The 24,729-nt window shown below is 55.5% G+C and overlaps 1 protein-coding gene across 5 annotated transcripts in view; it reads left to right on the forward strand.

Annotated features, from left to right (window-relative positions):
• Positions 1-24,729, forward strand: part of EVI5L (ecotropic viral integration site 5 like) — an 84,185-nt gene that overhangs the window by 39,161 nt on the left and 20,295 nt on the right. For all 5 annotated transcript variants that reach the window (XM_082299447.1, XM_082299449.1, XM_082299450.1 and 2 more), the window contains exons 8-12: positions 4,272-4,415; positions 8,029-8,118; positions 10,706-10,803; positions 13,168-13,228; positions 14,860-14,913. In XM_082299447.1, coding sequence (XP_082155573.1) covers positions 4,272-4,415; positions 8,029-8,118; positions 10,706-10,803; positions 13,168-13,228; positions 14,860-14,913 — 447 coding nt within the window. The remainder of the gene's footprint in view (positions 1-4,271; positions 4,416-8,028; positions 8,119-10,705; positions 10,804-13,167; positions 13,229-14,859; positions 14,914-24,729) is intronic.

The following is a 24,729-nucleotide window of genomic DNA, read 5'->3' on the forward strand; positions in this document are numbered from 1 at the left end:
ACCCCATCCCAACCCCATCCCAACCCATCCCAACCCCATCCCAACCCCATCCCAACCCATCCCAACCCCATCCAACCCCATCCCAACCCCATCCCAACCCCATCCCAACCCCATCCCAACCCCATCCCAACCCCACCCCAACCCACCCCAACCCATCCCAACCCCATCCCAACCCATCCCAACCCCACCCAACCCCATCCCAACCCCATCCCAACCCCATCCCAACCCCATCCCAACCCCATCCCAACCCCATCCCATCCCAACCCCACCCCAACCCAACCCCATCCCAACCCCACCCAACCCCATCCCAACCCCATCCCAACCCCATCCCAACCCCATCCCAACCCAACCCCATCCCAACCCAACCCCATCCCAACCCCACCCAACCCCATCCCAATCCATCCCAACCCATCCCACCCCATCCCAACCCATCCCAACCCCACCCAACCCCATCCCAACCCCATCCCAACCCCATCCCAACCCCATCCCAACCCAACCCCATCCCAACCCCATCCCAACCCCACCCCAACCCAACCCCATCCCAAACCCCATCCCAAACCCCATCCCAAACCCCATCCCAACCCCATCCCAACCCATCCCACCCCATCCCAACCCCAACCCAACCCATCCCAACCCCATCCCAACCCCATCCCAACCCCACCCAACCCCATCCCAACCCCATCCCAACCCCATCCCAACCCCATCCCAACCCCACCCAACCCCATCCCAATCCCACCCCAACCCCATCCCAACCCCATCCCAACCCCATCCCAACCCCAACCCAACCCATCCCAACCCCATCCCAACCCCAACCCAACCCCATCCCAATCCCACCCCAACCCCAACCCCATCCCAACCCCACCCCAACCCCATCCCAACCCCATCCCAACCCCAACCCCATCCCAACCCCAACCCCATCCCAACCCATCCCAACCCCACCCCAACCCATCCCAACCCCAACCCCATCCCAACCCCAACCCAACCCAACCCAACCCAACCCCATCCCAACCCCAACCCCATCCCAACCCCATCCCAACCCCATCCCAACCCCATCCCAACCCCATCCCAACCCCAACCCCATCCCAACCCATCCCAACCCCACCCAACCCCATCCCAACCCCACCCAACCCCATCCCAACCCATCCCAACCCCACCCAACCCCATCCCATCCCCACCCCAACCCATCCCAACCCAACCCAACCCCATCCCAACCCCATCCCAATCCCATCCCAACCCCATCCCAACCCATCCCAACCCCATCCCAACCCCATCCCAATCCCATCCCAACCCATCCCAACCCATCCCAACCCCATCCCAACCCCACCCCAACCCCACCCAACCCCATCCCAACCCCATCCCAACCCATCCCAACCCCATCCCAACCCCACCCAACCCCATCCCAACCCCATCCCAACCCCACCCCAACCCCACCCAACCCCATCCCAACCCCATCCCAACCCCATCCCAACCCCATCCCAAACCCCATCCCAAACCCCATCCCAACCCCATCCCAACCCCATCCCAACCCCACCCCAACCCCAACCCAACCCCATCCCAACCCCATCCCAACCCCATCCCAACCCAACCCATCCCAACCCCATCCCAACCCCATCCCAACCCCATCCCAACCCCACCCCAACCCCAACCCAACCCATCCCATCCCCATCCCAACCCATCCCAACCCATCCCAACCCCATCCCAACCCATCCCAACCCCATCCCAACCCCATCCCAACCCCATCCCAACCCCATCCCAACCCCACCCCAACCCCAACCCAACCCATCCCATCCCCATCCCAACCCATCCCAACCCATCCCAACCCCAACCCAACCCATCCCATCCCCATCCCAACCCATCCCAACCCATCCCAACCCCATCCCAACCCATCCCAACCCCATCCCAACCCCATCCCATCCCCATCCCAACCCCATCCCAACCCAACCCAACCCCATCCCAACCCCATCCCAACCCATCCCAACCCAACCCAACACCATCCCAACCCCATCCCAAACCCCATCCCAACCCAACCCAACCCCATCCCAACCCCATCCCAACCCCATCCCAACCCCACCCCATCCCAACCCCATCCCAACCCCATCCCAACCCCATCCCAACCCCATCCCAACCCCACCCACCCCAACCCCATCCCAACCCCATCCCAACCCCATCCCAACCCCACCCCAACCCAACCCCATCCCAACCCCAACCCCATCCCAACCCCATCCCAACCCCATCCCAACCCCATCCCAACCCCACCCCAACCCAACCCCATCCCAACCCCAACCCCATCCCAACCCCATCCCAACCCCATCCCAACCCCATCCCAACCCAACCCAACCCCATCCCAACCCCATCCCAACCCCATCCCAACCCATCCCAACCCCATCCCAACCCCACCCCAACCCAACCCCATCCCAACCCCAACCCCATCCCAACCCCATCCCAACCCCAACCCCATCCCAACCCATCCCAACCCCATCCCAACCCATCCCAACCCCATCCCAACCCCAACCCCATCCCAACCCCAACCCAACCCATCCCAACCCCATCCCAACCCATCCCAACCCCAACCCAACCCATCCCAACCCATCCCAACCCCACCCCAACCCCATCCCAACCCCATCCCAACCCCAACCCCACCCCATCCCAACCCCATCCCAACCCCATCCCAACCCCATCCCAACCCATCCCAACCCCATCCCAACCCCATCCCATCCCAACCCCATCCCAACCCCATCCCAACCCCATCCCAACCCCATCCCAACCCCATCCCAACCCCACCCCATCCCAACCCCATCCCAACCCCATCCCAACCCCATCCCAACCCCATCCCAACCCCATCCCAACCCCATCCCAACCCCACCCCATCCCAACCCCATCCCAACCCCATCCCAACCCCATCCCAACCCATCCCAACCCCATCCCAACCCCATCCCAACCCCATCCCAACCCCAACCCCATCCCAACCCCATCCCAACCCCATCCCAACCCCATCCCAACCCCATCCCAACCCCATCCCAACCCCATCCAACCCCACCCCAACCCCATCCCAACCCCACCCAACCCCATCCCAACCCCATCCCAACCCCACCCCATCCCAACCCCATCCCAACCCCACCCAACCCCATCCAACCCCACCCCAACCCCATCCCAACCCCATCCCAACCCCATCCCAACCCCAACCCCATCCCAACCCCATCCCAACCCATCCCAACCCCATCCCAACCCAACCCAACCCAACCCCAACCCCATCCCAACCCCATCCCAACCCAACCCCAACCCCACCCAACCCCATCCCAACCCAACCCAACCCCATCCCAACCCATCCCAACCCCATCCCAACCCCACCCAACCCCATCCCAACCCAACCCAACCCCATCCCAACCCCAACCCCATCCCAACCCCATCCCAACCCCACCCCAACCCATCCCAACCCAACCCAACCCATCCCAACCCCATCCCAACCCCATCCCAATCCCATCCCAACCCCATCCCAATCCCAACCCAACCCATCCCAACCCCATCCCAACCCCATCCCAACCCATCCCAACCCAACCCAACCCCATCCCAACCCCACCCAACCCCATCCCAACCCCACCCCAACCCATCCCAACCCCATCCCAACCCCATCCCAACCCATCCCAACCCCATCCCAACCCATCCCAACCCCAACCCAACCCATCCCAACCCCATCCCAACCCCATCCCAACCCCAACCCAACCCCATCCCAATCCCAACCCAACCCACCCCAACCCCATCCCAACCCAACCCAACCCCATCCCAACCCCACCCAACCCCATCCCAACCCCACCCCAACCCATCCCAACCCAACCCAACCCCATCCCAACCCCATCCCAACCCATCCCAACCCCATCCCAACCCCATCCCAATCCCATCCCAACCCATCCCAACCCATCCCAACCCCATCCCAACCCCAACCCAACCCATCCCAACCCATCCCAACCCATCCCAACCCATCCCAACCCCAACCCAACCCATCCCAACCCATCCCAACCCATCCCAACCCCATCCCAACCCCAACCCCAACCCCATCCCAACCCCATCCCAACCCCATCCCAACCCATCCCAACCCAACCCATCCCAACCCCATCCCAACCCCATCCCAATCCCATCCCAACCCCACCCCAACCCCATCCCAACCCCATCCCAACCCCATCCCAACCCATCCCAACCCCATCCCAATCCATCCCAACTCCATCCCAACCCCACCCCAACCCCATCCCGAATTCCCGGTGTTTTTGGGCTCGCAGGAGCAGCTGCCGGAGCTGAACGTGCACTTCCGCTCGCAGAGCTTCCTCACCTCCATGTACGCCTCGTCCTGGTTCCTCACGCTCTTCCTCACCACCTTCCCCCTGCCCGTGGCCACGCGCGTCTTCGACATCTTCATGTACGAGGTATTCCCAAAAAACCGGCCCCGAGCGCTGGGAACGCCGGGAGGATCCCGCGGGATTTTAGGGGGATGGGGGTGGGAGAAGAGCGGGAGGAAGTTTGGGTTTGGAAGGGTTAAAATTGCTTAAAAATGGGGTGGGGTGGGACAAAATTGCTTAAAAATGGGGTTGGGGTGGGATCAAATCCCTTAAAAATGGGTTTGGGGTTGGGATCAAATTCCTTAAAAATGGGGTTGGGGTTGGGATCAAATTCCTTAAAAATGGGGTTGGGGTTGGGATCAAATTCCTTAAAAATGGGGTTGGGGTGGGATTAAATTCCTTAAAAATGGCTTTGGGGTTGGAATCAAATCCCTCAAAATTTGGGTTTGGAATGGGATAAAATCCATTAAAAATGGCTTTGGGGTGGGACAAAATTCCTTAAAAATGGGTTTGGGGTTTGGATCAAATCCGTCAAAATTAGGGGTTGGAGTGTGGCAGAATTCCTTAAAAATTGGGTTTGGGGTGGGACAAAATTCCTTAAAAATGGGGTTGGGATTGGAACCAAATTCCTCAAAAATGGGTTTGGGGTTGGGACCAAATCCCTTAAAGTTTGGGTTTGGGGGGGGATAAAATCCATTAAAGTTTGGGTTTGGTGTTGGGACAAAATCCCTTAAAGTTTGGGTTTGGGGTTGGGACAAAATTCCTTAAAATTTGGGGTTGGGGTTGGAATTAAATCCATTAAAAATGGGGTTGGGGTGGGATTAAATTCCTTAAAAATGGGGTTGGGGTTGGAATCAAATCCCTCAAAATTTGGGTTTGGGGTGGGATCAAATCCCTTAAAAATGGGTTTGGGGTGGGATCAAATTCCTTAAAAATGGGTTTGGGGTGGGATCAAATCCCTTAAAAATGGGTTTGGGGTGGGATCAAATTCCTTAAAAATGGGTTTGGAGATGGAATCAAATCCCTTAAAAATGGGTTTGGGGTGGGATCAAATTCCTTAAAAATGGGTTTGGGGTTGGGATCAAATCCCTTAAAAATGGGTTTGGGGTGGGATCAAATCCCTTAAAAATGGGTTTGGGGTTGGGATCAAATTCCTTAAAAATGGGGTTGGGGTGGAACCAAATCCATCAAAATTTGGGGTTGAGGTGGGATCAAATCCCTTAAAAATGGGATTGAGGTGGGACAAAATCCCTTAAAAATGGGTTTGAGGTTGGGATCAAATCCCTTAAAAATGGGTTTGGGGTTGGGATCAAATCCCACAAAAAATGGGGTTGGAGATGGGATCAAATCCCACAAAAAATGGGTTTGGGGTGGGATCAAATTCCTTAAAAATGGGTTTGGGGTGGGATCAAATTCCTTAAAAATGGGTTTGGAGATGGGATCAAATCCCTTAAAGTTTGGGTTTGGGGAGGGATAAAATCCATTAAAGTTTGGGTTTGGGGTGGGACAAAATTCCTTAAAAATGGGTTTGGGGTTTGGATCAAATCCATCAAAATTAGGGGTTGGAGTGTGGCAGAATTCCTTAAAAAATGGGTTTAAGGTGGGACCAAATCCCTCAAAATTTGGGCTCAGAAGGGAGTTTAGGGTGGATCAAAGCCCTCGGGGTTTGGGGTGGGACAGAATTCCCTCAAAAACTTGGGATGGGACCAAATCCATGAAAATTTGGGATGAGACCAAATCCCTCAAAAGTTTGGGTTTGGGGTGGCACCAACCCCTCAGGATTTGGGATGGAACCAAATCCCTCAAAAGCAGCCCTGGGAACGGCCCAGGTGACCCCGGCGTGACCTGAGGTGGCCCCAGGGTGGCCGTGGTGGCCCCAAGGCTGGGTGAAATGACCCAAGGATGACCTGGGTTGACCCTGGGGTGGCCATGGTGGCCCCAAGGCTGGGTGAAATGACCCAGGGATGACTCCTGGTGGTCTCAGGCCAGCCATGGTGGCCCCAGGGTGGTCGTGGTGGCCCCGTGGTGGCCGTGGTGGCCCCAAGGCTGGGTGAAATGACCCAAGGATGACCTGGGGTGACCCTGGGGTGGCCATGGTAGCCCCAAGGCTGGGTGAAGTGACCCAGGGATGATCCTTGGTGGCCCTGGGGTGGCCGTGGTGGCCCCAAGGCTGGGTGAAGTGACCCAAGGATGACCCTTGGTGGCCCTGGGGTGGCCGTGGTGGCCCCAAGGCTGGGTGAAATGACCCAAGGATGACCTGGGTTGACCCTGGGGTGGCCATGGTGGCCCCAAGGCTGGGTGAAATGACCCAGGGATGACTCCTGGTGGTCTCAGGCCAGCCATGGTGGCCCCAGGGTGGTCGTGGTGGCCCCGTGGTGGCCGTGGTGGCCCCAAGGCTGGGTGAAATGACCCAAGGATGACCTGGGGTGACCCTGGGGTGGCCATGGTGGCCCCAAGGCTGGGTGAAGTGACCCAAGGATGACCCTTGGTGGCCCTGGGGTGGCCGTGGTGGCCCCAAGGCTGGGTGAAGTGACCCAGGGATGACCCCTGGTGGTCTCAGGCCAGCCATGGTGGCCCCAGGGTGGTCGTGGTGGCCCCAAGGCTGGGTGAAATGACCCAAGGATGACCCATAGTGGCCCTGGGGTGGCTGTGGTGGCCCCACGGTGGCCATGGTGGCCCCAAGGCTGGGTGAAATGACCCAGGGATGACCCCTGGTGGTCTCAGGCCAGCCATGGTGGCCCCAGGGTGGTCGTGGTGGCCCCGTGGTGGCCGTGGTGGCCCCAAGGCTGGGTGAAATGACCCAAGGATGACCTGGGTTGACCCTGGGGTGGCCATGGTGGCCCCAAGGCTGGGTGAAATGACCCAAGGATGACCCATAGTGGCCCTGGGGTGGCTGTGGTGGCCCCAAGGCTGGGTGAAGTGACCCAGGGATGACTCATGGTGGCCCTGGGGTGGCCGTGGTGGCCCCACGGTGGCCATGGTGGCCCCAAGGCTGGGTGAAATGACCCAGGGATGACCCATAGTGGCCCTGGGGTGGCCGTGGTGGCCCCAAGGCTGGGTGAAGTGACCCAGGGATGACCTGGGGTGACCCTGGGGAGGCCGTGGTGGCCCCAAGGCTGGGTGAAATGACCCAAGGATGACCCTTGGTGGCCCTGGGGTGGCTGTGGTGGCCCCACGGTGGCCATGGTGGCCCCAAGGCTGGGTGAAGTGACCAAGGGATGACCCCTGGTAGTCTCAGGCCAGCCATGGTGGCCCCAGGGTGGTCGTGGTGGCCCCAAGGCTGGGTGAAATGACCCAAGGATGACCCTTGGTGGCCCTGGGGTGGCCAGGGTGGCCGTGGTGGCCCCAAGGCTGGGTGAAGTGACCCAGGGATGACCCCTGGTGGTCTCAGGCCAGCCATGGTGGCCCCAGGGTGGTCGTGGTGGCCCCGTGGTGGCCGTGGTGGCCCCAAGGCTGGGTGAAATGACCCAAGGATGACCCATAGTGGCCCTGGGGTGGCCATGGTGGCCCCGGGGTGGCCGTGGTGGCCCCAAGGCTGGGTGAAGTGACCCAAGGATGACCCTTGGTGGCCCTGGGGTGGCCATGGTGGCCCCAAGGCTGGGTGAAGTGACCCAGGGATGACTCATGGTGACCCTGGGGTGGCCGTGGTGGCCCCGGGGTGGCCGTGGTGGCCCCAGTGACGGGGCGGGGCCGTCGGCAGGGGCTGGAGATCGTGTTCCGCGTGGGGATGGCCCTGCTCCAGTTCAACCAGGCCGAGCTGGTCCAGCTGGACATGGAGGGGATGTCCCAGGTACGGCCCCCAGCGGGGTTCGGCCACTGGGGTGGCTTTGGGGTCGTGTTTGGGGTGAGTTCGGTCACGGGATGAATTTTGGGATGGGTTTGGGGTGGGTTTGGCCAATGGGGTGGGTTTGGTCAATGGGGTGGGATTTGGGGTCGTGTTTTGGGGTGGATTCGGTCAATGGGATGAGTTTGGGGTCGTGTTTTGGGGTGGGTTCAGTCAATGGGATGGGTTTGGGGTCATGTTTTGGGGTGGGTTTGGCCAATGGGGTGGGTTTGGGGTCGTGTTTTGGGGTGGATTTGGTCAATGGGATGGGTTTGGGGTGGGTTTGGTCAATGGGATGGGTTTGGGGTCGTGTTTTGGGGTGGGTTTGGCCAATGGGATGAGTTTTGGGGTGGGTTTGGCCACAGGGGTGGGGTTTGGGATGGGTTCAGTCAATGGGATGGGTTTGGGGTCATGTTTGGGGTGGGTTTTGCCAATGGGATGGGTTTGGGGTCGTGTTTTGGGGTGGATTCGGTCAATGGGATGGGTTTGGGGTCGTGTTTGGGGTGGGTTTGGCCAATGGGGTGGGTTTGGGGTCGTGTTTTGGGGTGGGTTTGGCCACTGGGATGAATTTTGGGGTGGGTTTGGCCACAGGGGTGGGGTTTGGGGTGGATTTGGTCAATGGGATGGGTTTGGGGTCATGTTTTGGGGTGGGTTCAGTCAATGGGGTGGGATTTGGGGTCGTGTTTTGGGGTGGGTTTGGCCAATGGGATGAGTTTGGGGTGGGTTTGGCCACTGGGGTGGGGTTTGGGATGGGCTTGGTCAATGGGATGGGTTTGGGGTCGTGTTTTGGGGTGGGTTTGGGCACTGGGGTGGGTTTGGGATGGGTTTGGGGTCGTGTTTTGGGGTGAGTTCGGTCAATGGGATGAATTTTGGGATGGGTTTGGGGTGGGTTTGGCCAATGGGATGGGTTTGGGGTCATGTTTTGGGGTGGGTTTGGCCACTGGGATGAATTTTGGGGTGGATTTGGCCACTAGGGTGGGCTTTGGGATGGGTTCAGTCAATGGGATGGGGTTTGGGTTCGTGTTTTGGGGTGGGTTTGGCCAATGGGATGAGTTTTGGGGTGGGTTCGGTCACAGGATGAATTTTGGGATGGGTTTGGGGTGGGTTTGGCCACTGGGGTGGGTTTGGGGTCGTGTTTTGGGGTGGATTTGGCCACTGGGATGAGTTTGGGATGGGTTTGGGGTTGTGTTTTGGGGTGGGTTCAGTCAATGGGATGGGTTTGGGGTGGGTTTTGCCAATGGGATGGGTTTGGGGTCATGTTTGGGGTGGGTTCGGTCAATGGGATGAATTTGGGGTGGGTTTGGCCACAGGGGTGGAGTTTGGGGTGGATTTGGTCAATGGGATGGGTTTGGGGTCGTGTTTTGGGGTGGTTTTGGTCAATGGGATGAATTTTGGGATGTTTTGGGGTGGTTTTGGTCAATGGGATGAATTTTGGGATGAATTTGGGGGTGATTTCGGTCATTTTGTGCTGATTTCCCTCCATTTTTGCTGCTTTTCCTCCATTTCTTGTGGGTTTTTCCCATTTTTGTCCTGGTTTTCCCCCATTTGGGGTCAGTTTTTTCCCGTTTTTGCTGGGTTTTCCCCCATTTGGGGTCGGTTTTCCCCCATTTGGGGTCAGTTTCCCCATTTTGTGCTGTTTTACCCCATTTGGGGTCAGTTTTCTCCCGTTTTTGCTGGGTTTTCCCCCATTTGGGGTCAGTTTTTCCCACTTTTGTTCTGATTTTCCCCTATTTGGGGTGGGTTTCCCCTATTTTTGCTGGGTTTTCCCCCATTTAGGGTCAATTTTCCCCATTTTGTGCTGCTTTCCCCCCATTTGGGGTCAATTTTGCCCATTTTGTGCTGCTTTTCCCCCATTTAGGGTCAGTTTCCCCCCTTTTGTTCTGATTTTCCCCCATTTGGGGTCAGTTCCTCCATTTGGGGTCATTTTTCCCCCATTTGGGGTGGGTTTTTCCCCCATTTAGGGTCAATTTTCCCCATTTTGTGCTGCTTTTCCCCCATTTGAGGTCAGTTTCCCCATTTTGTGCTGCTTTTCCCCCATTTGGGGTCAATTTTCCCCATTTTGTGCTGCTTTTCCCCCATTTGGGGTCAGTTTCCCCATTTTGTGCTGCTTTTCCCCCATTTGGGGTCAATTTTCCCCATTTTGTGCTGCTTTTCCCCCCATTTAGGGTCAATTTTCCCCATTTTGTGCTGCTTTTCCCCCATTTGGGGTCAATTTTCCCCATTTTGTGCTGCTTTTCCCCCATTTGGGGTCAGTTTTCCCCATTTTGTGCTGCTTTCCCCCCATTTGGGGTCAGTTTTCCCCATTTTTTGCTGCTTTTCCCCCATTTGGGGTCAGTTTTGCCCATTTTGTGCTGCTTTCCCTCCATTTGGGGTCAATTTTCCCCATTTTGTGCTGCTTTTCCCCCATTTGGGGTGGGTTTTTCCCCCATTTGGGGTCAGTTTTCCCCATTTTTGCTGCTTTCCCCCCCTTTGGGGTCAGTTTCCCCATTTTTGCTGCTTTTCCCCCATTTGGGGTGGGTTTTCCTGCTTTTCACGCCCGCCCCGCTGTCCCCAGTACTTCCAGAAGGTGATCCCGCACCAGTTCGACTCCTGCCCCGACAAGCTCATCCTCAGGGCCTGCCAGGTCAAGTACAACCCCAGGAAGATGAAGAGGTCAGCGGGTGGGGGGACACGGCCCCGGCCCCATTCCCGGCCCCATTCCCGGCCCCATTCCCGGCCCCATTCCCAGCCCTGTTCCCATTCCTGTTCCCATTCCCGGCCCCATTCCCGGCCCTGTTCCCAGCCCTGTTCCCATTCCCGGCCCCATTCCCGGCCCCATTCCTGTTCCCATTCCTGTTCCCATTCCCGTTCCCATTCCCAGCCCCATTCCCAGCCCCATTCCTGTTCCCATTCCTGTTCCCATTCCTGGCCCCATTCCTGTTCCCATTCCCAGCCCCATTCCCAGCCCCATTCCTGTTCCCATTCCTGTTCCCATTCCCAGCCCCATTCCTGTTCCCATTCCTGTTCCCATTCCCGGCCCCATTCCCAGCCCCATTCCCAGCCCCATTCCTGTTCCCATTCCCGTTCCCATTCCTGTTCCCATTCCTGTTCCCATTCCCAGCCCCATTCCTGTTCCCATTCCTGTTCCCATTCCTGTTCCCATTCCTGTTCCCATTCCCAGCCCCATTCCCGGCCCCATTCCTGTTCCCATTCCCGGCCCCATTCCCAGCCCCATTCCCGGCCCCATTCCCAGCCCCATTCCTGTTCCCATTCCCGGCCCCATTCCCGGCCCCATTCCTGTTCCCATTCCTGTTCCCATTCCCGGCCCCATTCCCAGCCCCATTCCTGTTCCCATTCCTGTTCCCATTCCTGTTCCCATTCCCAGCCCCATTCCCAGCCCCATTCCTGTTCCCATTCCTGTTCCCATTCCTGTTCCCATTCCCAGCCCCATTCCCAGCCCCATTCCTGTTCCCATTCCTGTTCCCATTCCTGTTCCCATTCCTGTTCCCATTCCTGGCCCCATTCCCGGCCCTGTTCCCATTCCCACCCCATTCCTGGCCCCATTCCTGGCCCCATTCCTGTTCCCATTCCCGGCCCCATTCCCGGCCCTGTTCCCATTCCCGGCCCCATTCCTGTTCCCATTCCTGTTCCCATTCCCAGCCCCATTCCCGTTCCCATTCCTGTTCCCATTCCTGTTCCCATTCCTGTTCCCATTCCCGTTCCCATTCCCAGCCCCATTCCCGGCCCCATTCCCAGCCCCATTCCTGTTCCCATTCCCGGCCCCATTCCCGGCCCTGTTCCCATTCCCGGCCCCATTCCTGTTCCCATTCCTGTTCCCATTCCCAGCCCCATTCCCGTTCCCATTCCCGTTCCCATTCCTGTTCCCATTCCTGTTCCCATTCCCAGCCCCATTCCCAGCCCCATTCCCGTCCCCATCCCATGGCCCCGTCCCACATCCTCAACCCCATTCCCATCTCTGTCCCCATTCCCATCCCATTCCCGATCCTTGTCCCTGTCCCCATTCCCTGTACCCATTTCCCATCCCTGTCCCTATTCCTGTTCCCCATTCCCCATTCCCATCCCCGTTCCCATCCCACAGCCCCATCCCTGTCCCCATTCCCTGTCCCTGTCCCTGTTCCCCATCCCCGTTCCCTGTCCCCGTTCCCCGTTCCCATTCCCATTCCCAGTTCCCTGTTCCCATTCCCAGTTCCCCATTCCCCATTCCCATTCCCAGTTCCACATTCCCATTCCCAGTTCCACATTCCCATTCCCATTCCCAGTTCCCGTTCCCATTCCCAGTTCCCCATTCCCCAGCCCTGTCCGTGTCCCCATCCCCATCCCCATTCCCATTCCCAGTTCCCCATTCCCATTCCCAGTTCCCTGTTCCCATTCCCAGTTCCCCATTCCCCATTCCCATTCCCAGTTCCCGTTCCCCAGCCCCGGCCGTGTCCCCATTCCCATTCCCAGTTCCCCATTCCCAGTTCCCCATTCCCATTCCCAGTTCCCCATTCCCATTCCCAGTTCCCCATCCCCATTCCCTGTCCCCATTCCCAGTTCCCCATTCCCCATTCCCAGTTCCCCGTTCCCCAGCCCCGTCCGTGTCCCCATTCCCATTCCCCATCCCCATCCCCATTCCCATTCCCATTCCCAGTTCCCCATTCCCATTCCCATTCCCCATCCCCATCCCCATTCCCATTCCCAGTTCCCCATTCCCATTCCCAGTTCCCCATTCCCATTCCCATTCCCCATCCCCATCCCCATTCCCATTCCCAGTTCCCCATTCCCATTCCCATTCCCCATCCCCATCCCCATTCCCATTCCCAGTTCCCCATTCCCATTCCCATCCCCCATCCCCATCCCCATTCCCATTCCCAGTTCCCCATCCCCATTCCCAGTTCCCCATTCCCATTCCCATCCCCCATCCCCATCCCCATTCCCATTCCCATTCCCCATTCCCATTCCCAGTTCCCCGTTCCCATTCCCATCCCCATTCCCATTCCCAGTTCCCGTTCCCCAGCCCCGTCCGTGTCCCCGCAGGCTGGAGAAGGAGTACGCTGCCCTCAAGAGCAAAGAGATGGAGGAGCAGATCGAGATCAAGGTGAGGCAGCCCTGGGGACACCCTGGGGACACCCTGGGGACATTTGGGGACACCTTGGGGACACCTTGGGGACACCCTGGGACACCTTGGGGACATTTGGGGACACCCTGGGGACATTTGGGGACACCTTGGGGACATTTGGGGACATTTGGGGACACCCTGGGGACACCTTGGGGACACCTTGGGGACACCCTGGGGACACCCTGGGACACCTTGGGGACATTTGGGGACACCTTGGGGACACCTTGGGGACATTTGGGGACACCTTGGGGACACCTTGGGGACACCTTGGGACACCCTGGGACACCTTGGGGACATTTGGGGACACCTTGGGGACACCTTGGGGACATTTGGGGACACCTTGGGGACACCTTGGGGACACCTTGGGGACACCCTGGGGACACCTTGGGGACATTTGGGGACACCTTGAGGACACCTTGGGGACACCTTGGGACACCCTGGGGACACCTTGGGGACATTTGGGGACACCTTGGGGACACCCTGGGGACACCTTGGGGACACCTTGGGGACACCCTGGGGACACCTTGGGGACACCTTGGGACACCCTGGGGACACCTTGGGGACACCTTGGGGACATCCTGGGGACACCTTGGGGACATTTGGGGACACCCTGGGGACACCTTGGGGACACCTTGGGGACATTTGGGGACACCTTGGGGACACCTTGGGGACACCCTGGGGACACCTTGGGGACATTTGGGGACACCCTGGGGACACCCTGGGGACACCTTGGGACACCCTGGGGACACCTTGGGGACACCTTGGGACACCCTGGGGACATTTGGGGACACCCTGGGGACACCTTGGGGACAGCTTGGGGACACCCTGGGACACCTTGGGGACACCTTGGGGACACCCTGGGGACACCTTGGGACACCCTGGGGACATTTGGGGACATTTGGGGACACCTTGGGGACACCCAGGCCAGGCTGGGGACATTTTGGGTCATCCCAGGGTCACTTTGGCCACCCTGGGGCCACCTCCCCTCGTGTCCCCCTGGCCCTGGGCTGGCCCTGGGCTCAGTGACCCTTTGGGGACATCCCCTCCCCCCTTCCTGAAGTAACCCCCGCTCTGTCCCTCTGTCCCCTCTGTCCCTCTGTCCCTCTGTGTCCCTCTGTCCCTCTGTGTCCGTCTGTCCCTCTGTCCCTCTGTGTCCCTCTGTCCCTCTGTCCCTCTGTCCCTCTGTCCCTCTCTGTCCCTCTGTCCCTCTGTGTCCCTCTGTCCCTCTGTCCCTCTGTCCCCTCTGTCCCTCTGTCCCCTCTCTGTCCCTCTGTCCCTCTGTCCCTCTGTCCCCTCTGTCCCCTCTCTGTCCCTCTGTCCCCTCTCTGTCCCTCTGTCCCTCTGTCCCTCTGTCCCTCTGTCCCCTCTGTCCCTCTGTCCCCTCTCTGTCCCTCTGTCCCCTCTCTGTCCCTCTGTCCCTCTGTCCCTCTGTCCCTCTGTCCCTCTGTCCCTCTGTCTCCTCTGTCCCCTCTCTGTCCCCTCTCTGTCCCTCTGTCCCCTCTGTCCCTCTGTCCCTCTGCCCCTCTGTCCCCTCTCTGTCCCCTCTCTGTCCCCTCTGTCCCCTCTCTGTCCCTCTGTCCCTCTGTCCGTCTGTCCCTCTCTGTCCCCAGCGGCTCCGCTCTGAGAATCGGCTGCTGAAGCAGCGCATCGAGACCCTGGAGAAGGTGAGAGACCCCAAAAACCCCACAGGGAACCCCAAAAACACCCAAAAAAACCACTTAATGGAACCCCAAAAACTCCAAAAGCACCGCATGGAACCCCAAAAACGCCAAAGGGAACCCCAAAAAACCCCAAAAGCCCTGCATGGAACCCCAAAAATGCCACGGGGAACCCCAGAAAAACAAAAACCCCACAGGGAACCCCAAAAACTCCACAGAGAACTCCAAAAACCCCAAAAACCCTGCATGGAACCCCCGAAACCCCACAGGGAACCCCAAAACCCCAAAAACACTTAATGGAACCCCAAAAACCCCAAAAAATCCTGCATGGAACCCCAAAAACCCCAAAAAATCCTGCATGGAACCCCAAAAATCCCACAAGGAACCCCAAAAACACCCAAAAAAACTCCACAAGGAACCCCAAAAACTCCAAAACCAACCTGGGGACCCCAAAAACCCCACAGGGAACCCCAAAAACCCCAAAAACACTTAATGGAACCCCAAAAACCCCAAAGGGAACCCCAAAAACCCCACAGGGAACCCCAAAAACCCCAAAAGCACCGCATGGAACCCCAAAAACCCCAAAGGGAACCCCAAAAACCCCAAAAGCACCGCATGGAACCCCAAAAACCCCAAAGGGAACCCCAGAAAAACCCAAACCCCACAGGGAACCAAAAAAACCCCACAGGGAACCCCCAAAACCCCAAAAAATCCTGCATGGAACCCCAAAAATCCCACAAGGAACCCCAAAAACACCCAAAAAACCCCATAGGGAACCCCAAAAACCCCAAAGGGAACCCCAAAAACCCCAAAAAACCCCATAGGGAACCCCAAAAACTCCACAAGGAACCCCAAAAAAACCAAAAACCCCACAGGGAACCCCAAAACCCCAAAAAACCCCATAGGGAACCCCCAAAACCCCACAGGGAACCCCAAAAAAACCAAAAACACCGCATGGAACCCCAAAAACCCCAAAAGCCCTGCATGGAACCCCAAAAACCCCACAGGGAACCCCAAAAACCCCAAAGGGAACACCAGAAAAACCCCAAACCCCACAGGGAACCAAAAAAACCCCACAGGGAACCCCAAAAACCCCAAAAAATCCTGCATGGAACCCCAAAAACCCCAAAGGGAACCCCAAAAACACCCAAAAAAACCCATAGGGAACCCCAAAAACTCCAAAACCAGCCTGGGGACCCCAAAAACCCCACAGGGAGCCCCAAAAACCCCAAAAACACTTAATGGAACCCCCAAAACCCCACAGGGAACCCCAAAAACCCCAAAAACACCGCATGGAACCCCAAAAACCCCAAAGGGAACCCCAGAAAAACCCAAACCCCACAGGGAACCAAAAAAACCCCATAGGGAACCCCAAAACCCCAAAACCACTTAATGGAACCCCAAAAACCCCAAAAAATCCTGCATGGAACCCCAAAAATCCCACAAGGAAGCCCAAAAACCCAAAAAACCCCACAGGGAACCCCAAAAACTCCAAAAACACTTAATGGAACCCCAAAAACCCTGCATGGAACCCCAAAAACCCCACAGGGAACCCCAGAAAAACCCAAACCCCACAGGGAACCAAAAAAACCCCATAGGGAACCCCAAAACCCCAAAAAATCCTGCATGGAACCCCAAAAATTCCACAAGGAACCCCAAAAACACCCAAAAAACCCCATAGGGAACCCCAAAAACTCCACAAGGAACCCCAAAAAAACCAAAAACCCCACAGGGAACCCCAAAACCCCAAAAAAAAACCCCATAGGGAACCCCAAAAACCCACAGGGAACCCCAAAAACCCCAAAAACACCGCATGGAACCCCAAAAACCCCAAAAGCCCTGCATGGAACCCCAAAAACCCCAAAGGGAACACCAGAAAAACCCAAACCCCACAGGGAACCAAAAACACCCCACAGGGAACCCTAAAAATCCCAAAAGCCCCACAGGGAAACCCCAAAAAAACCAAAACCAGCCCGGGAAACCCCAAAAACACTTAAAAAACCCCATAGGGAACCCCAAAAACTCCAAAACCAACCTGGGGACCCCAAAAACCCCACAGGGAACCCCAAAAACCCCAAAAACCCTGCATGGAACCCCAAAAACCCCAAAGGGAACCCCAAAAAAACCCAAACCCCACAGGGAACCAAAAAAACCTCACAGGGAACCCCAAAAACCCCAAAAAATCCTGCATGGAACCCCAAAAACCCCAAAAAATCCTGCATGGAACCCCAAAAATCCCACAAGGAACCCCAAAAACACCCAAAAAACCCCACAGGGAACCCCAAAAACTCCAAAACCAACCTGGGGACCCCAAAGACCCCAAAAACACTTAATGGAACCCCAAAAACCCTGCATGGAACCCCCAAAACCCCATAGGGAACCCCAAAAACACCCTAAAAACACTTAACGGAACCCCAAAAACCCCAAAAGCACCGCATGGAACCCCAAAAACCCCACAGGGAACCCCAGAAAAACCAAAACCAGCCTGGGGAACCCCAAAAAATCCCAAAGGGAGCCCCAAAAACCCCACAGGGAACCCCAAAAACCCCAAAAGCCTTGCATGGAACCCCAAAAACCCCACAGGGAGCCCCCAAAACCCCACAGGGAGCCCCAAAAACCCCACAAGCACCACATGGAACCCCAAAAACCCCACAGGGAACCCCAGAAAAACCCAAACCCCACAGGGAACCAAAAAAACCCCACAGGAAACCCCAAAAATCCCAAAACCACTTAATGGAACCCCAAAAACCCCAAAAATCCCACAAGGAACCCCAAAAACACCCAAAAAACCCCATAGGGAACCCCAAAAACCCCAAAACCAACCTGGGGACCCCAAAAACCCCAAAGGGAACCCCAAAAACCCCACAAGGAACCCCAAAAACCCCAAAGGGAACACCAGAAAAACCCCAAACCCCACAGGGAACCAAAAAAACCCCAAAACCACTTAATGGAACCCCAAAAACCCCAAAAAATCCTGCATGGAACCCCAAAAACCCCAAAGGGAACCCCAAAAACACCCAAAAAACCCCATAGGGAACCCCAAAAACTCCAAAACCAACCTGGGGACCCCAAAAACCCCACAGGGAGCCCCAAAAACCCCAAAAGCACCGCATGGAACCCCAAAAACCCCAAAGGGAACCCCAAAAACCCCACAGGGAACCCCAAAAACCCCAAAAGCCCTGCATGGAACCCCAAAAACCCCACAGGGAACCCCAAAAACCCCACAGGGAACCCCCAAAACCCCACAGGGAACCCCAAAAACCCCAAAAGCATCGCATGGAACCCCAAAAACCCCAAAGGGAACCCCAGAAAAACCCAAACCCCACAGGGAACCAAAAAAACCCCACAGGGAACCCCAAAAACCCCAAAAAATCCTGCATGGAACCCCAAAAATCCCACAAGGAACCCCAAAAACACCCAAAAAACCCCATAGGGAACCCCAAAAACCCCAAAGCGAACCCCATAAAAACCAAAACCAGCCCAGGAAACCCCAAAAACCACTTAAAAAACCCCACAGGGAACCCCAAAAAACACCCTAAAAACACTTAATGGAACCCCAAAAACCCCAAAAGCACCACATGGAACCCCAAAAACCCCAAAAACACCGCATGGAACCCCAAAAACCCCAAAGGGAACCCCAGAAAAACCAAAACCAGCCTGGGGAACCCCAAAAAATCCCAAAGGGAGCCCCAAAAACCCCACAGGGAAACCCCAAAAACCCCAAAAGCCCTGCATGGAACCCCAAAAACCCCACAGGGAACCCCCAAAACCCCACAGGGAACCCCAAAAACCCCACAGGGAGCCCCAAAAACCCCAAAAGCACCACATGGAACCCCAAAAGCCCCAAAGGGAACCCCAGAAAAACCCAAACCCCACAGGGAACCAAAAAAACCCCACAGGGAACCCCCAAAACCCCAAAACCACTTAATGGAACCCCAAAAACCCCAAAAAACCCCATAGGGAACCCCAAAAATCCCACAAGGAACCCCAAAAAAACCAAAAACCCCACAGGGAACCCCAAAAACCCCAAAAAAAACCCCATAGGGAACCCCAAAAACCCCAAAGGGAACCCCAAAAACCCCAAAGGGAACACCAGAAAAACCCAAACCCCACAGGGAACCAAAAAAACCCCAAAACCACTTAATGGAACCCCAAAAACCCCAAAAAATCCTGCATGGAACCCCAAAAATCCCACAGGGAACCTCAAAAACACCCAAAAAACCCCATAGGGAACCCCAAAAACTCCAAAACCAGCCTGGGGACCCCAAAAACCCCACAGGGAGCCCCAAAAACCCCACAGGGAGCCCCAAAAACCCCAAAAACACTTAATGGAACCCCAAAAACCCCAAAGGGAACCCCAAAAACCCCACAGGGAACCCCAAAAACCCCAAAAGCCCTGCATGGAACCCCAAAAACCCCAAAGGGAACCCCAGAAAAACCCAAACCCCACAGGGAACCAAAAAAACCCCACAGGGAACCCCAAAAACCCCAAAAAATCCTGCATGGAACCCCAAAAACCCCAAAAAATCCTGCATGGAACCCCAAAAATTCCACAAGGAACCCCAAAAACACCCAAAAAACCCCATAGGGAACCCCAAAAACTCCACAAGGAACCCCAAAAAAACCAAAAACCCCACAGGGAACCCCAAAAACCCAAAAAAAAACCCCATAGGGAACCCCAAAAACCCACAGGGAACCCCAAAAACCCCAAAAACACCGCATGGAACCCCAAAAACCCCAAAAACCCTGCATGGAACCCCAAAAACCCCACAGGGAACCCCAAAAACCCTGCATGGAACCCCAAAAACCCCAAAAAACCCCATAGGGAACCCCAAAAACTCCACAAGGAACCCCAAAAACCCCAAAGGGAACCCCAAAAACCCCAAAGGGAACACCAGAAAAACCCCAAACCCCACAGGGAACCAAAAAAACCCCAAAACCACTTAATGGAACCCCAAAAACCCCAAAAAATCCTGCATGGAACCCCAAAAATCCCACAAGGAACCCCAAAAACACCCAAAAAACCCCATAGGGAACCCCAAAAACTCCAAAACCAACCTGGGGACCCCAAAAACCCCACAGGGAGCCCCAAAAACCCCAAAAACCCTGCATGGAACCCCAAAAACCCCAAAGGGAACCCCAAAAACCCCACAGGGAACCCCAAAAACCCCAAAAACACTTAATGGAACCCCAAAAACCCCAAAGGGAACCCCAGAAAAACCCAAACCCCACAGGGAACCAAAAAAACCCCACAGGGAACCCCAAAAACCCCAAAAAATCCTGCATGGAACCCCAAAAACCCCAAAAAATCCTGCATGGAACCCCAAAACCCCACAGGGAACCCCAAAAACACCCAAAAAACCCCATAGGGAACCCCAAAAACTCCACAAGGAACCCCAAAAAAACCAAAAACCCCACAGGGAACCCCAAAACCCCAAAAAAAAACCCCATAGGGAACCCCAAAAACCCACAGGGAACCCCAGAAACCCCAAAAACACCGCATGGAACCCCAAAAACCCCAAAGGGAACACCAGAAAAACCCCAAACCCCACAGGGAACCAAAAAAACCCCACAGGGAACCCTAAAAATCCCAAAAGCCCCACAGGGAAACCCCAAAAAAACCAAAACCAGCCCGGGAAACCCCAAAAACACTTAAAAAACCCCATAGGGAACCCCAAAAACTCCAAAACCAACCTGGGGACCCCAAAAACCCCACAGGGAACCCCAAAAACCCCAAAAACACCGCATGGAACCCCAAAAACCCCAAAGGGAACCCCAAAAAAACCCAAACCCCACAGGGAACCAAAAAAACCTCACAGGGAACCCCAAAAACCCCAAAAAATCCTGCATGGAACCCCAAAAACCCAAAAAAATCCTGCATGGAACCCCAAAAATCCCACAAGGAACCCCAAAAACACCCAAAAAACCCCACAGGGAACCCCAAAAACTCCAAAACCAACCTGGGGACCCCAAAGACCCCAAAAACACTTAATGGAACCCCAAAAACCCTGCATGGAACCCCCAAAACCCCATAGGGAACCCCAAAAACACCCTAAAAACACTTAACGGAACCCCAAAAACCCCAAAAGCACCGCATGGAACCCCAAAAACCCCAAAAAATCCTGCATGGAACCCCCAAAACCCCAAAAATACCGCATGGAACCCCAAAAACTCAAAAATACCGCATGGAACCCCAAAAACCCTGCATGGAACCCCAAAAGCCCTGCATGGAACCCCAAAAACCCCACAGGGAACCCCAGAAAAACCAAAACCAGCCTGGGGAACCCCAAAAAATCCCAAAGGGAGCCCCAAAAACCCCACAGGGAACCCCAAAAACCCCACAGGGAACCCCAAAAACCCCAAAAGCCCTGCATGGAACCCCAAAAACCCCACAGGGAGCCCCCAAAACCCCACAGGGAGCCCCAAAAACCCCACAAGCACCACATGGAACCCCAAAAACCCCAAAGGGAACCCCAGAAAAACCCAAACCCCACAGGGAACCAAAAAAACCCCACAGGAAACCCCAAAAATCCCAAAACCACTTAATGGAACCCCAAAAACCCCAAAAATCCCACAAGGAACCCCAAAAACACCCAAAAAACCCCATAGGGAACCCCAAAAACCCCAAAACCAACCTGGGGACCCCAAAAACCCCAAAGGGAACCCCAAAAACCCCACAAGGAACCCCAAAAACCCCAAAGGGAACACCAGAAAAACCCCAAAACCCACAGGGAACCAAAAAAACCCCAAAACCACTTAATGGAACCCCAAAAACCCCAAAAAATCCTGCATGGAACCCCAAAAACCCCAAAGGGAACCCCAAAAACACCCAAAAAACCCCATAGGGAACCCCAAAAACTCCAAAACCAACCTGGGGACCCCAAAAACCCCACAGGGAGCCCCAAAAACCCCAAAAGCACCGCATGGAACCCCAAAAACCCCAAAGGGAACCCCAAAAACCCCACAGGGAACCCCAAAAACCCCAAAAGCCCTGCATGGAACCCCAAAAACCCCACAGGGAACCCCAAAAACCCCACAGGGAACCCCCAAAACCCCACAGGGAACCCCAAAAACCCCAAAAGCATCGCATGGAACCCCAAAAACCCCAAAGGGAACCCCAGAAAAACCCAAACCCCACAGGGAACCAAAAAAACCCCACAGGGAACCCCAAAAACCCCAAAAAATCCTGCATGGAACCCCAAAAATCCCACAAGGAACCCCAAAAACACCCAAAAAACCCCATAGGGAACCCCAAAAACCCCAAAGCGAACCCCATAAAAACCAAAACCAGCCCAGGAAACCCCAAAAACCACTTAAAAAACCCCACAGGGAACCCCAAAAAACACCCTAAAAACACTTAATGGAACCCCAAAAACCCCAAAAGCACCACATGGAACCCCAAAAACCCCAAAAACACCGCATGGAACCCCAAAAACCCCAAAGGGAACCCCAGAAAAACCAAAACCAGCCTGGGGAACCCCAAAAAATCCCAAAGGGAGCCCCAAAAACCCCACAGGGAAACCCCAAAAACCCCAAAAGCCCTGCATGGAACCCCAAAAACCCCACAGGGAACCCCCAAAACCCCACAGGGAACCCCAAAAACCCCACAGGGAGCCCCAAAAACCCCAAAAGCACCACATGGAACCCCAAAAGCCCCAAAGGGAACCCCAGAAAAACCCAAACCCCACAGGGAACCAAAAAAACCCCACAGGGAACCCCCAAAACCCCAAAACCACTTAATGGAACCCCAAAAACCCCAAAAAACCCCATAGGGAACCCCAAAAATCCCACAAGGAACCCCAAAAAAACCAAAAACCCCACAGGGAACCCCAAAAACCCCAAAAAAAACCCCATAGGGAACCCCAAAAACCCCAAAGGGAACCCCAAAAACCCCAAAGGGAACACCAGAAAAACCCAAACCCCACAGGGAACCAAAAAAACCCCAAAACCACTTAATGGAACCCCAAAAACCCCAAAAAATCCTGCATGGAACCCCAAAAATCCCACAGGGAACCTCAAAAACACCCAAAAAACCCCATAGGGAACCCCAAAAACTCCAAAACCAGCCTGGGGACCCCAAAAACCCCACAGGGAGCCCCAAAAACCCCACAGGGAGCCCCAAAAACCCCAAAAACACTTAATGGAACCCCAAAAACCCCAAAGGGAACCCCAAAAACCCCACAGGGAACCCCAAAAACCCCAAAAGCCCTGCATGGAACCCCAAAAACCCCAAAGGGAACCCCAGAAAAACCCAAACCCCACAGGGAACCAAAAAAACCCCACAGGGAACCCCAAAAACCCCAAAAAATCCTGCATGGAACCCCAAAAACCCCAAAAAATCCTGCATGGAACCCCAAAAATTCCACAAGGAACCCCAAAAACACCCAAAAAACCCCATAGGGAACCCCAAAAACTCCACAAGGAACCCCAAAAAAACCAAAAACCCCACAGGGAACCCCAAAAACCCAAAAAAAAACCCCATAGGGAACCCCAAAAACCCACAGGGAACCCCAAAAACCCCAAAAACACCGCATGGAACCCCAAAAACCCCAAAAACCCTGCATGGAACCCCAAAAACCCCACAGGGAACCCCAAAAACCCTGCATGGAACCCCAAAAACCCCAAAAAACCCCATAGGGAACCCCAAAAACTCCACAAGGAACCCCAAAAACCCCAAAGGGAACCCCAAAAACCCCAAAGGGAACACCAGAAAAACCCCAAACCCCACAGGGAACCAAAAAAACCCCAAAACCACTTAATGGAACCCCAAAAACCCCAAAAAATCCTGCATGGAACCCCAAAAACCCCAAAAAATCCTGCATGGAACCCCAAAAATCCCACAAGGAACCCCAAAAACACCCAAAAAACCCCATAGGGAACCCCAAAAACTCCAAAACCAACCTGGGGACCCCAAAAACCCCACAGGGAGCCCCAAAAACCCCAAAAACCCTGCATGGAACCCCAAAAACCCCAAAGGGAACCCCAAAAACCCCACAGGGAACCCCAAAAACCCCAAAAACACTTAATGGAACCCCAAAAACCCCAAAGGGAACCCCAGAAAAACCCAAACCCCACAGGGAACCAAAAAAACCCCACCGGGAACCCCAAAAACCCCAAAAAATCCTGCATGGAACCCCAAAAACCCCAAAAAATCCTGCATGGAACCCCAAAAATCCCAAAAAATCCTGCATGGAACCCCAAAAACCCCAAAAAATCCTGCATGGAACCCCAAAACCCCACAGGGAACCCCAAAAACACCCAAAAAACCCCATAGGGAACCCCAAAAACTCCACAAGGAACCCCAAAAAAACCAAAAACCCCACAGGGAACCCCAAAACCCCAAAAAAAAACCCCATAGGGAACCCCAAAAACCCACAGGGAACCCCAAAAACCCCAAAAACACCGCATGGAACCCCAAAAACCCCAAAAGCCCTGCATGGAACCCCAAAAACCCCAAAGGGAACACCAGAAAAACCCCAAACCCCACAGGGAACCAAAAAAACCCCACAGGGAACCCTAAAAATCCCAAAAGCCCCACAGGGAAACCCCAAAAAAACCAAAACCAGCCCGGGAAACCCCAAAAACACTTAAAAAACCCCATAGGGAACCCCAAAAACTCCAAAACCAACCTGGGGACCCCAAAAACCCCACAGGGAACCCCAAAAACCCCAAAAACACCGCATGGAACCCCAAAAACCCCAAAGGGAACTCCAAAAAAACCCAAACCCCACAGGGAACCAAAAAAACCTCACAGGGAACCCCAAAAACCCCAAAAAATCCTGCATGGAACCCCAAAAACCCAAAAAAATCCTGCATGGAACC

This window comes from Coloeus monedula, assembly GCF_965178545.1.
Source record: "Coloeus monedula genome assembly, chromosome: 31".
NCBI classification, from domain to species: domain Eukaryota; kingdom Metazoa; phylum Chordata; class Aves; order Passeriformes; family Corvidae; genus Coloeus; species Coloeus monedula.